General features: G+C 40.8%; 1 protein-coding gene across 7 annotated transcripts in view; it reads right to left on the bottom strand.

Annotated features, from left to right (window-relative positions):
- SLTM (SAFB like transcription modulator) overlaps nt 1-13,376 on the bottom strand; it is an 89,507-nt gene that overhangs the window by 38,589 nt on the left and 37,542 nt on the right. For all 7 annotated transcript variants that reach the window (XM_040342772.1, XM_040342771.1, XM_040342770.1 and 4 more), the window contains 4 exons: nt 9,597-9,624; nt 7,864-8,323; nt 7,264-7,313; nt 3,245-3,354 (listed from right to left, as the gene is read on the bottom strand). In XM_040342772.1, the coding sequence (XP_040198706.1) occupies nt 3,245-3,354; nt 7,264-7,313; nt 7,864-8,323; nt 9,597-9,624 (648 nt within the window). The remainder of the gene's footprint in view (nt 1-3,244; nt 3,355-7,263; nt 7,314-7,863; nt 8,324-9,596; nt 9,625-13,376) is intronic.

The following is a 13,376-nucleotide window of genomic DNA, read 5'->3' on the forward strand; positions in this document are numbered from 1 at the left end:
ACAGTATGTAGAGTACATGTTATGCACATGCTACCGATCTAGAATTGTTATACTAAAACAGTTACAATACAAAAACTGACTCATGCTATTTTACGAATCTGACAGCATTAGAGAAGGAAGGTGCCCAGAAGTGAGCAACCAAACTATCTAGTCTATTTCAATATAATAAAACCTATGTTAAACTTCATAGACTACATATGGCATATAAAAACTGTTAAAGCAGACAAACACACATCCCAAAATTGAAGCCAGTATAAAAAAAAGGGGGGGGGGGGGACACACACCATGTTTCTAAAAAGGCTTTTATGGGGGCATATTTCTGAATAATAATAAAAAAAAGTGGCATACACATTTGTTTTTAGCCAAGTATAACTCCTTCAAATATCTGGGCATTTGTGTCACTAGGCCCCTGTCTGATTACTTGGCCTGGAATGTGGAGCCTCAGTTTCCTCTGATGAAGCCTACAACTCAAATCATGAGCCAGGCTTCCTTTAAAGGATCATGAGCAGGATAAGCCTTTAAGATGATCTTGCTTCCCAAGATTTTATACATACTCTGGCACCCTCCGATGTATATACATCGCTCTGATACTTTAAAACTATGGATGCCATACTGAAGTCTTGTTCGGGGTAATGGTAGACACAAGCTGGCCTGGTGATCAAAAAATGTGACCTCCTTCGGGGGCATGGTGAATTTATCCATTGATGCCATATAAATAAATGTGACCATTCAGCTTGGCAATGACCCCACAATGCCTGATCCTCCTCATCTGTTCAAACTTAAAGCGGGGGTTCACCCTATAAACAAGAAATTTTTATTTTTTTTTTCTTCTAGCATAAAATCAGGCATTGTAGCGCGAGCTACAGTATGCCTGTCTCGAATTTTTTATCCCCGTACTCACTGTGTAATCGTACATAGACGATTCCGACTGCCCACGGGGAATGGGCGTTCCAATCCAGACGGAAGGTGATTGACGGCCGGCTCTGGCGCGTCACGCTTCTCCGGAAATAGCCGAAATAGGCTTGGCTCTTCACGGCGCCTGCGCATAGCCTGTGCGCAGGCGCCGTGAAGAGCCGAGACCTACTCCGGCTGTCTTCGGGGAGCGTGACGTGCCAGAGCCGGCCGTCAATCATCCTCCCTCTCCATAGGCACGCCCATTCCCCGCGGGAGTCGGAATCTATAATGTACCAGTACACTGAGTACGGGGATAAAAAATTCGAGACAGGCATACTGTAGCTCGCGCTACAATGCCTGATTTTATGGTACAATGTTGACACTGAGGGTGAACTACCGCTTTAAGGGGGATATGTGGTTCCCATACACTGCAGAGTAATAAGACTTTGTCGAGCTGGCAAACATGTCTGGGACATTTTAATATGCAAAACTAGCTCCCCCGCCTCCACAATGATACTCACCTATGGTTTAATAAACTACAGGAGGTATAGATTACATGAGTGAGTGAGAAACTTACATAGCGCAACACATGCAAACTGAATCGCCTCTGTGCGATTATTATCCTTTCCCTACTGTACTTATTGCCCTCAGAAAAGATGGGTTTTGACTTTTTTTCTGAAGGCCAGGTGATTCACCTCCATTCGGATGCTGGTTGGTAGAGCGTTCCATAGTCTAGGTCCTTGGATTCCAAATCTTCGTTCTCCTTTGGACTTGTATCTCGCTTTGGGTATCTGGAGTAGATTTTGGTTGGTGGATCGCAGAACGCGATTGGGGTTGTGACATTTTAATTTTTCGCATAGATATTGTGGGGCATTTCCTTGAACACACTTATGTGTCAGACAGAGTGCCTTAAAAGTGATTATATATTTGTCTGGCAACCAATGAAGGGATCTCAGTGAAGGCGAAATAAATTCCCATGTTTTTTTTCCAGTCACGAGTCGAGCGGCCGTATTTTGAACGACTTGCAGACAAGTGATTTGGTATTTTGGGAGTCCGAGGTAGAGGGCATTTGCAGAGTCAAGTCTGGAGTTGATAATTAAACCCACCACGCCTGCTATGTCTTTTTTCGGGATAAAGGGAATGAGTCTACGTAGCAGGCGCAGCAGATGGTGGGATCCGCTGACTACTGACCCTATTTGTGCATCCATTGTCACGTGGGTGTGTCAAAAATGACTGAGACTTTTGACTTTGGTCCTAGGGGTGATGGTTTGTGCCAGAATGGGCGGCGGTGTCCATAATGGTGCGGGAAGTCTTTCGGTTGGCGTGAAACAGGAGAAGTTGTGTTTTTTGAGTTTAAGGTAACTCTCATTCAATTTTCCAACATCCGCAAAGCTTTGACCTGCAAGGCCATACATCTCTCATGTAATTCTTAACTGAGCGTTTAAATCATTTGAAATCAGAATTTTCACTTTCAGGGTGTTGCGACTCTTGTAAATTGGTGTCCCCCAAAATATCTGATCACCCCACACAACTTTATAATACTCACTGGGCATATATCACTCCTATTCTGTTGAAGTTTTGCTTTACTCATAGCTCCATGTGTTTCAAGTACCCCATCACGTTAAGTCATTTTCTCTGGCAGTGCTTTAAAATTTGGGGACTTTGGGCACATATTATTCAATTTGTGCATGACGCCATGGGATGCCCCACTCTCCTTGGACCTTTAACAGTGTTTGCTGGGCTTATTCCCCAATCCAGACACCGATAAATATTTGTTAATGTTTCTTGCCTGCAGCTGGGTCCAAGCTTTTCCTTCCACACTGCTAGTATGGATAGCTGTAGTAAATAGTACTCGGCTACTTTTTTGCCAATAGTAGTTGTCTAAATAACAAGATAAAAATGTATCTGCAGGCTGAAACCAGGGTAAGGTTTCAATATAAGTTGTGGCCCATTTGTCCTTACTTGGGAGATGTTCGTGGAGTCGACCTCCAAGAAGTACAGCCCTTTCAGGGGATCTTTTATTTGCCAGGGTATTGTACAGTTTTGTGAATGTTTTTTCCTTTTACTCGGTTTTCATATGCCTAAATTTTTTTTTGTGGATGGAATTTATCAAAGGTTTCCTCCTGTAAAATTTCTCTTCATGTGGCTACCTCTTAACATCAACTAATGTCTCTTCTTGTATTAAATTACCTTGTTGGTTTGTGTAGAGTAACGATTACCCCTTGTATCGCACAGCCCCAACAAAAGAAAAGCAGCACACACAACCCTTAAGCACTGAGATGTGTGCATTTAATTTTTTTAATTAAACCAAAGAAATTTGTACAATTGGCAATTTACTACCCAAACACACCTTGCCATACTTTCCAAAGAGATTCTTCAGGTCTGCTGCTTTAGTATTCGAAGAAAGTCCACTGACCCAAAGATTTCTCATAGAGCTTCCACTTGTGCTACTGGTAGTTCCTGAATAAAAAAAATAAATAAAAATGTGCTTAACTAGAGATGGCAACACCAAACAAATGGAACATAGGAACTAAACCAGTAAAGTAGCATTTGTAAATAAAGCTGGATACATTTGGTTACAGAAAGGGTCTGATCAATGCTGTGTATAAATAGCTAGACTCACAATGCACTACTAGCAAAGACATGGGGGGGTTACATAAGAAACTGATCTGTGCACTAATACAGCAGAGAAGCATGTTACAATTAGTTTTACAATCATGCAGTGAAACACCAAAACCCTTTAATTGGATCAAACTGGAATTTGATAACCCAGATCAGGTTTTTTAATGTGGTTTGTGCCTGGTTGAAAAATGTCCCCACACACCCAACACTAGGATTGCAGGGGTTACCAGATAGAGACACAAGCAGAGCCTCATTAATACACCACTAGAGACAAGGGCAGCAAACAATAAAATATAACAAAACACTGAAAGGAGTTGTTTCCAAGTTCTCTCTGCCCTTAAACTTGATAAGAGATAATAAAAAAATGAAAAAAAATGCCTTGACATGCTGCAAACCTGTTTGTGACAATGTTCTGACAAGATGAGCAATCTGGCAGAACTTGCAACCCACATCACTTCCTGTGACGTGGTATTAGCCGGTTTGCCATACCACGATCACAGCGCAAGAACAAGTCATAAGTTCTTTCAGTGGCTGACAGTGCAGAGGAATTTGCCTGATAAAAAACGCTCGACCGACTACTGCGCATGGAAGAAATCAACACTTACTAAAATTACCAACATTTTAGTATCAATATTGCCTTACCAATTTCAACATACCTTATATACGCTCATTTTACTGCCAAAATGAGCAGTTACTATGTTTGGTTGGAATTCTTAACAATGTAAATTTCATAAGTAGTTGATTTCTGCCATGCACAAGCGCAGTAGTTGGCCAAGCATTTTGTATGATATGTTTCGCATTGACAGTGAGTGCGGTTTGGCGATATAGCAGATCTGACAAATTGATTTACTCAAACTGGAGAGGGCACAATCTGGTGCAGTTCTGCACAGAAACCAAACAACTTGCAGGTTTTTTTTGGTCAAAGCTTAATTGAAGTGGATTGGTTTCTATGCAGAACTACGACAGATTCTGCACTCTTCAGTTACAGTAAATTAACCCCACAGTGTCAAGAGCATGGCTATACTCAAACCCGAAAGCTATATCATGTAAATATATTACAAACCCCCACTGTGCTATTGTGATAACTCAAAGATAATCAGCTTATTCCAAATCAACCCACTAAACAAACATGGCTCAGAAAAAGTAACAAAAAGCAGCCATATTAATAATCCCTTCCAGTAAAATACAAGTAAACCAGAACTAAATGATCTAGAGAGACAGAGGGGGGATGTTTTGCAAAATGAAAAAAATAAATAAAAAAATGACCCCTTTAAGACTCTTGGGTGGTAATGAGCCGAGTGGAGGCCATCTTTCCCTCACTCTGCTTCATGCCTGTCAGGGAAGAGGATCAAATAATCCCCACCGCTTACCAGACCACGGCGGGAGGCCCTCTCCCGCCCACAATAAAGTGATCTTGCAGCAAATCCGCTGCAGCGGCCACTTATCTGAAATAGGACCGCCTGCTGATGAAGGGGATACTGGGGTTATGACAGCCATCTGCTCCCATTCCTCTACAAACAGTCAACCTACATTAGCAAGCAATTATACAGCATGTTTTTATAAACATGCACTGGGAAGCTTACTTCTATGTATCAGAGGAAACTTTTAAACACTTTAAGATTTAAAATAAATTGACATTTTAAGACAAGTGATCTCACGTCTGGACTAAAGTGTAAAATTACTTAGGACTCATCAACAAAAACCAAGCCATCAAAGTCCAATCTGTCAGCACACCAACTGAAAATTATTTGCTGCAGGTGAAATCAGACGACATAAGTCCCAATGAAAGGATTGTAAAAAATAAAAAATAAAAATAAAACCCTTAGGAAAAAAAAAGGTTGCAAAATCAGAGCCACTAGGTTCCCCCACAGTGACCCCCTCAACATATCAAAGTGCCACCCAGACCTTTTTTTTATCCAACAAAGTTTTATTCAGTTTTCAGAGGTACAGGGCATACATAGTCCCCTTCACAACGAGAAAAAAAAAAAAAAAAAAAAAACACACGTTACATTCATACATATCAAATCTGGAGTCAGAGCCCACGGCCACCAAGCCCCTTGTTGCAGAGTCTTCAGCCCCCCACAGTGTTCCTCACATACAATGGGGTCCAAAAGTGCCTCCCAACCTTCTGCAGTGCCCAATGAAAAATCCAACCCCATCTAGCATTTAAAAACATATTTTGTATTCCTATACTTGTATTGTCAAAGTAATAACCTAACTACGGTAAGCAGTAGAAAAAGAGGTCTCTTGCCAAGACACTACATTCCATCTCCAAATGGTTCCTTATTTAGAACATGAATAAGTCTGCATTAAAAACAGCAACTTAAACATATGACACCAACATTAAAAGGCAACGCGTTTCATGCTAAATTCAGCACTTACTCAAACCTCAAAAAAAGGTGTATCTGACATTTGAGGGTCCATTGAAAGGGAAGCGTTTGCAATGTGAGGAAATGTGTTAGGTGGAACATCTGAATGTACGACCTAAAAACCAAGCATATTTTTCCGATCATGTATACGCGAGGCAAAATTCTAAAATGAGAGTCTTACTCACATGGGGGGAATGGTGGAGCACTTTTGCTGATCAACTGCAGTGAGAGATCTGCACTCTAGGTTTTTCTCCAGGCTTGAGAAAGATCACAACTATATGGTCAGGATCCACCCAGAAGCCTGGATCGGCACCCGGCTCAGCCTTAAAGTGAACCTCCCACTCCCACCCCCTCCAGTCACCAGTTCACTGCTCACCTAGCACTGAACTGAGCGGTCTTTGATTGCTCAATTCAGTCTTCAAACCAACAGGGGACACATGCAGCATCGGAGCGATGCTGCACCCACCTAGATAAGATAGATAGATAGAAAAAAAACACACCTATGAAGATTTTAGGGTTTACACACGATTAGGCCCCTTTCACACAGGGCCAGGAGGTGTGGTGGCTGTAGAACGCCGCTAAAAAAAGCGGCGCTGTACCATCGGAATTGCCGTTGAATTTAGCCACTAGCAGTGTGGTATTAACCCCCGCTAGCAGCCAAAAAAGGGTTAATACCGTCCGCAATGCGCCTCTGCAGAGGCGCATTATGGCGGTGTCCCACGGTTTTCAATGGGAAGGAGCGGTATACACACCGCTCCAAAGATGCTGCTTGCAGGAGATTTTTTCTCTCTCCCGCCAGGCATCGTCTCCGTGTGAAAGCCCTCTGACTTTCACATTGAGAATGCTGGGGCAGGAGTATTTCAGGCAGTATTTAAGCGCTCTTTTTAGCGCTAAACCACCTGAAAAACTCCAGTGTGAAAAGGGGCCTAACTGAAAATGCAGCACACACCTTTACTGTTTTAGATACATTCTTTAACAGTTTCAACAGAAAACCTGGTTCTTAAAAACCATATTGACAAAAATATGCAGCCTGGCATTGCCAACATGTAAAAACACCAGCTGACGGTCAAGCTAATCCTTTGGCACCAATACTTTGAGTCAATAGTCTGGAACACATGTGCAGATTATGACTCCCAGCATACATAACTTTATATCCATGAAAATAACTAACAGAGCTAGAAAACTTGCATGTCAGCCAGATAAAAATGTATCTTACAATACATTAAAGAAAACGGAAGGTAGTGTTGTTGGCAAGTTTGTGTAGATCACTGAAATGAATATGAAAACATAGCATTGACCATACAATGCAAAACCAGGACATTAATAGTTTATCAAAAAGCAACATACCAGTCCAGCTAGAAGACAGGGGAAAGCTTACCTTTTTCATCTTTGGATGTAGTTTTGCTTTCCTTTCCATCTTTGGATGAACTGTAAGAAGCAAGTAAATTAAAGAAATAAAATGAAAAACGTTTCAACAGATCCTAGTTACAAAAGGCTAAAATACAAAAACAAAAAAACACCTTGCAATTGCTCAATTGCATCTTAGAAGAACACAAGGATTCCCTGAAAAGCTTCTCGATATGATTTTCCCCAGGATGCCTGTAGTTCTAGGTTTTCTGAAAATTCTATTCAATGTGGAATTATTGTAAATCTTCTCCCAAATTCAAGAACAGAACTTCACTTCATTTTCGGGCAGCGGTTTCTTACCATCACCACAAGCAGTTTAGAAACTTGTCAATTTGGAAAAATTGAAATAAAAATTGCTGGCAATTCAATAATGAAATTGGCAGAACATACTGGGAAGATCTTGAAATTTAAAAAAAATTAATATAAAAAAAAAAAAAAAAAAGGAACGTATGAGGCTCAAAAACATAATAGAAACAAGGAACTAATATTCTTGATGCTACCCCTTAATGTAGAGTGCTCTTAGGGAACGCTGGTAATCAGTATCGTAAGAAACTGACATAGAAAAACAAACCTCTTTGCTTGACCAGAGGCCCCAGTTGATGAGGGACCTTTCTTCTGAGAATCCTTGTCTTTATCTCCAGATTCAGCTTTCTTCGAACCTTCTCTAGCTTCTTTCTTAACACCATCTCCTTTTACGTTCTCCTCTTTGACATCTTTTTGGTCCTCGGACATGACATCTTTTTGTTTCTCCAGGCCATCCTTGGTGCCACTCGTCTCCTGTTCATCCTTTGCCTTGCATGCCTCAGAATCTGCAAGTTTTACATTTTTACCTGTTTCAAGAAGGTCATCCCCATCACAATCGATAGTAATGGCATCTTCAGCCTGGATTGTGACAGACACATTATCGTCATCAGCTTCTTTCACAGAAGTGTTATCTTTCAATTCTTCTTTAACAGCGAGTTCTGATCCATTGTCTTCTGAATGAAGGGGTTTAGATACGTCGTGTGTACCATCACCAGAACCTGTTATATCTAAGAGGATTTAACAGGGATAAACATGGCAAAGTAAGAAGTTTAAACAAAATTCAATTTCTAGTGTAGGACCTAGAGAAAACAAATCTGGTTAACAGTAAACATTGCTTTAAAAGTATAGACAAACAAGAGGACATTCTTCATGGCAAGACAGCACATTAGACATGATGTTAATGATCCGATTCCTGATGTGCAAAGGAACTTCATATTACAGAGTCCCACAATCCACAGCAAGTCTTCAGGAACCCAAGACGGATGGACTTCAGATCAAATCAAGTGGGTAAACTGTCCTGGAGCGAGAACAGTCTTTCTTCATTCCAATTCTAGGCTGGAACACGAGTCAGAACTCATCAAACAGTCACAAGTCCAAGCGCAATATATCTTCAGCATGCTGACCAGGTGACAACATGACTATGTGGTGTTCAAGGGCAAAAGCAGCATCAGAAGCATCCCAGCATTACAGGTATCCAAGCAGAAGTAGTGTTCATGTATCCCCAACCATGGAAAGGGCAGCATATACTGGTCATACCAATCCTAGTCATATTCTCTAGGCATTTTTTGAGCTTCAACAGCATGCCTGTGACATGTTCCATGAGAATATCCAAGTATACTGGAAAGATGATCCACAGTAGTAATCACACATCCTACAAGCATGATGTTTCATGATAAAGGGCATAGACCATAAGACAATGATGTTCCATAGAAGACAATGGTCACTCAAGAAGCGGGTTTCATATCAGAACAGGCACATACAAAAGCATTTCTCCGTAGTAGTTCCTAGTGCTCCAGTTCAGTGCAATTCTTCACTCGGAATTGATCCTTTTATTTTTTACCATGTAGTCATAGGTTTCAGTGATCTTCAGAGATAAACATCCATGTTTTCATAGGACTTAGACAATCCGTATAGAAGTGGGTAGGCAGCAAAGTGTCCTCCAATGGTGGCCATATGCAGCATTATAGTTTCCAAAAGAAAATGAAGTTTACACCAACCTCCTAATTGGGCATGTTAAAAATACCTACTTACCGGTAATAAAGAAAATAAATAATATATATATATATATATATATATATATATATATATATATATATATATATATATATATATATATATATATATATATATATATTTAAATTCATCTCTTCATGGATATGAAAAGGTGTTTGCCTTCTTTATTCCATTAATTCAATAAAAATTAAGTAGACAGCCTTATTGGGTCTCAAATTATGAACAATTTTAATCTAAGCTGCAAGAAAAGTAAAAATGAAGACTAACCTTTATCATTGTCTTCCTCCTCGCCTTCCTAATTGAAAAGAAAAAAATAAATTGGAGTGTACCATAATATAACACAATCAGGTTTTTAGAATGCATTAAGATGGACAGACACTATTTAAAAGGTTTATTTTTTTATTGTTTTGATAAAACATCACACGTGCTATTAAAGTGCAACTAAAGGCAAAATCTAAAATTTTGGGTTGACATCAGAACATTAATAGACGGGGAGTCCCAACATGGGGACACTAGTTCTGCTGACACACCAGGATTCCCTCAATGGGACAAAGACATAAAAAAAAAAGGTTTTGCCTTTAGTTCCAGTTGCATACTATTGTGGGTCTGTGGGCCACATTTGGGCAGGTATGACAGCCTGTTCATTTGAGTGGGCTGCCGTGCCCACACTTAATGCGGGGAAAAAAGTTTTTGCACCTTTTTTAAAATGCAGCCGCTGGGAAATCGAATGGCGCTTTTACAACATGCGAGTTTCTGGCAGTATCTGCAACCATAAAGGGGCTTGTGTTTTAAGATGTTTGGGGGGTGCTTTTAAGAATGAATGGATCTTTTCCGTGGTTTTAAACAGCAGCACATTTTGACTGGGTGGTTGCAGGTGTGCGGGACCAGGTGAAATGCCTGCAATGGTGTCAACTAGGCCTTAAATTCACTGCTAAAAATCTCTTCATCTGAATGGGCTGCCCTATACACTTTACACGGAAAAAGTGCAAACACAGTGAGCGGGAACATGCCTTATCGCTGCGTGAAGAGTGAATGGAGCCTTAACTTGAACTCTCATGCTCAAGAATCACAACAAATATTCAATCAAACATGTTGCTGCATGCATGTACATGGCAGCACAGTAGCTAGCTTAAACCTGTCCTGCCACATATGCATACACCCAGTACTAATGATCTCTGCTGGAAGTGTGTGACTGAGCTGTCACTGGCACCTTTATGGTAACCAATCAGCAGCCAAAAAGACAAGCTTCCTATAAAAAAAAAAAAAAAAAAAAAGAGTACCGACGGGCAATCCAGCATAAACAACTCGAGTGTTAGAAGTACTAGCACCAACAAATTGATGCCAAACTCCAGCCAATACTGCATTTACACAACCAGCTACAACTAGCGTTTTTTGGGTTAAAACATTTTCATGAATAAATAAGAACCAATCATTCAAAGCACCCCTGTCAGTGGTAAATAGAAATCTCAATGAGAGCTTGTTCTGTTGAAAAACAGACTTGCTGTCTGAATCACCAGAAAAAAAAAAAACATCACAGTCATCACATCTAAGAACAGGTAAGCTACAATATAAAGGTTTGCTTTTGGGTTCAATGTTGCTTTAAGCACACCAGTATGCAGAAAGATTAGAGAACCCCAAGGGATACATTATAGTCTCAAGGGTCCAAGAATCTTTAACCACTTGCCAACCACCCGACGCTCGCACCCGCAGCGGATGCAAGTGCCGGCAGGCACAATGACGACTGGGCACCCGTGATCCCACCTGACAGAGCGAGAATACTGGGATCTGTGTGCGTAAACACTAAGATCCTAGTTCTCTCAGGGGAGAGGAGACTGATAGTGTTCCTCCTAGCAAGTCCCCCCCCCCCCAGTTAGAACATACCTAGGGAACAGTTAACCCCTTGATCACCCCCTAGTGTAGACCCCTTCCCCGCCAATGACTTTTATACAGTAAGCAGTGCATGTTTATATCACTGATCGCTGTATAATTGTCAATGGTCCCTCAAAAGTGTCCGACCTGTCGGCCGCAGATAGCTGCCATTACTAGTAAAAAAAAGCCATAAATCTATCCCCTATTTTGTAGACTCCAACTTTTGCGCAAACCAAAACGCTTATTACGATTTTTTTTTTACCAAAAAACAACATGTAGAATACATATTGGCCTAAACTGAGAATTCTTTTTTTTTTTTTTGAAAAAAGTGGGATATTAGTTACAGCAAAAAAATATTTTTTTGAAGTGGTTAAATATTCAGTCTATAAACCCTTATTAAAAGCAGTATTAAATCCAATAACAAACATTAAATGGTAGCTTACAAATTTAGATGTGCTGGCTAAGTTTCCTTATTTAGGCCATTTTCATCAGGTGATCCAGCCAGTAAGTCTGTTTTTCAACAGAAAAATTTAACCACTTCCCTACCGGCCCATAGTAAAATGACGTCCACAAAGAACCTCTGCCGTTTAGAGTGGACGTCATATGACGTCCTGGGCTTTGTGGGGGGGATATCTGAATGATGCCTGCAGCTAGAGGCATCATTCAGATATCCTTCTCTTGTGCCGGCGATTCTGCACAACGTAAGAACGATCATAGCAGCGGTTCCGCCGCTAGATCGTTCTTACAGGCGGCGGGAGGGGACATCCCCCCCCTCCCGCCGCCATCCGGTGCTTCTCCGGTCTCTCCCGTGCCATCGGGAGCCCGGAGAACGAATCGTCCAGCGCTCGCAGGAAGCATAGAGATGACTGGTGACCAGATGGTCACACCAGTCATCTCTATGACCGTCGGAGGACCCGGGCGCGATGTGATGACGTCACGCCCGGGTCCCCGTAAGTAAACAAAGCCGCAATTGCAGCTGCTAAGCAACGGTAAACATGAGATCGGTGAATTTTTTTTCACCGATTTCATGCTTTCAGGTCTGGAGGAGAGATGCGGGGTCTTATTGACCCTGCATCTCTCCATAAAGAGTACCTGTCACACATATTCCTATTACAAGGGATGTTTACATTCCTTGTAATAGGAATAAAAGTGATAATTAAAAAAATGAAATAAAATAAAAAAAAGTGTAAAAAAAGGAATAAATATGTAAAAAAAAAAAAAAAAAAAAAAAAAAAAAGATGTTTATTTTTTTATTTTTTACATATTTAACGCCCCTGTCCCCAGTAGCTTGCGTGCAGAAGCCAACGCACACGCAAGTCCCGCCGACATATGTAAACGCCGTTTAAACCACATATGTGAGGTATCGCCGCGTGCGCTAGAGTGCCAGCAACAATTCTAGCACTAGATCTCCTCTGTAAATCTAAACTGGTAACCTGTAAACATTTTCAAAGCGTTGCCTATGGAGATTTTTAAGTACCGAAGTTTGGCGCCATTCCATGAGTGTGCGCAATTTTAAAGCGTGACATGTTAGGTATCTATTTACTCAGTGTAACATAATCTTTCATATTTTACAAAAAAATTGGGGTAACTTTACTGTTTTGTTATTTTTTTAATTCATGAAAAATTATTGCGCAAATACCGTGCAGAATAAAAGGTTTCAATGACCGTCGTTTTATTCCCTAGGGTGTCTGCTAAAAAAACATATATATGTTTGGGGGTTCTGCGTAATTTTCTAGCAAAAAAAATATGATTTGTACATGTAAGAGAGAAGTGCCAGAATAGGCCCGGTATGGAGGTGTGTATAAAAGCCTGGTATGGAAGAGGTTAAGGGATAAGACAGACCATTTAATACAGACAGGTTCCTAAAATAATAAGCTTTAATTTAACAACCCCTTTTTCCCCAAAAAGGGGGAAAAAATTTAAATAAAAAAATCTGTTTGCTGTAACTCATTACAGAGTATTAGCTGGAGTTCAACTTAAATTTGGTACTGTATTTAAATATTACGGCTAACAAAGTGTCCCCCTAGACTGACAATGGTGCTGTCCAAAATGGCCCTCTGTGCAGAGTGGTGTCTAGTCTATCTGGCGTTCCTGGCCAGATCACCAGGTGAATAAAGGAGGGAACAAAAAAACAGAAAACCAATGCAGCCACCACACCCAATGATTGGTATGATGCTC

The sequence above is a fragment of the Rana temporaria genome, chromosome 3 (genome assembly GCF_905171775.1).
Source record: "Rana temporaria chromosome 3, aRanTem1.1, whole genome shotgun sequence".
In the NCBI taxonomy this organism is placed as follows: Eukaryota; Metazoa; Chordata; class Amphibia; order Anura; family Ranidae; genus Rana; species Rana temporaria.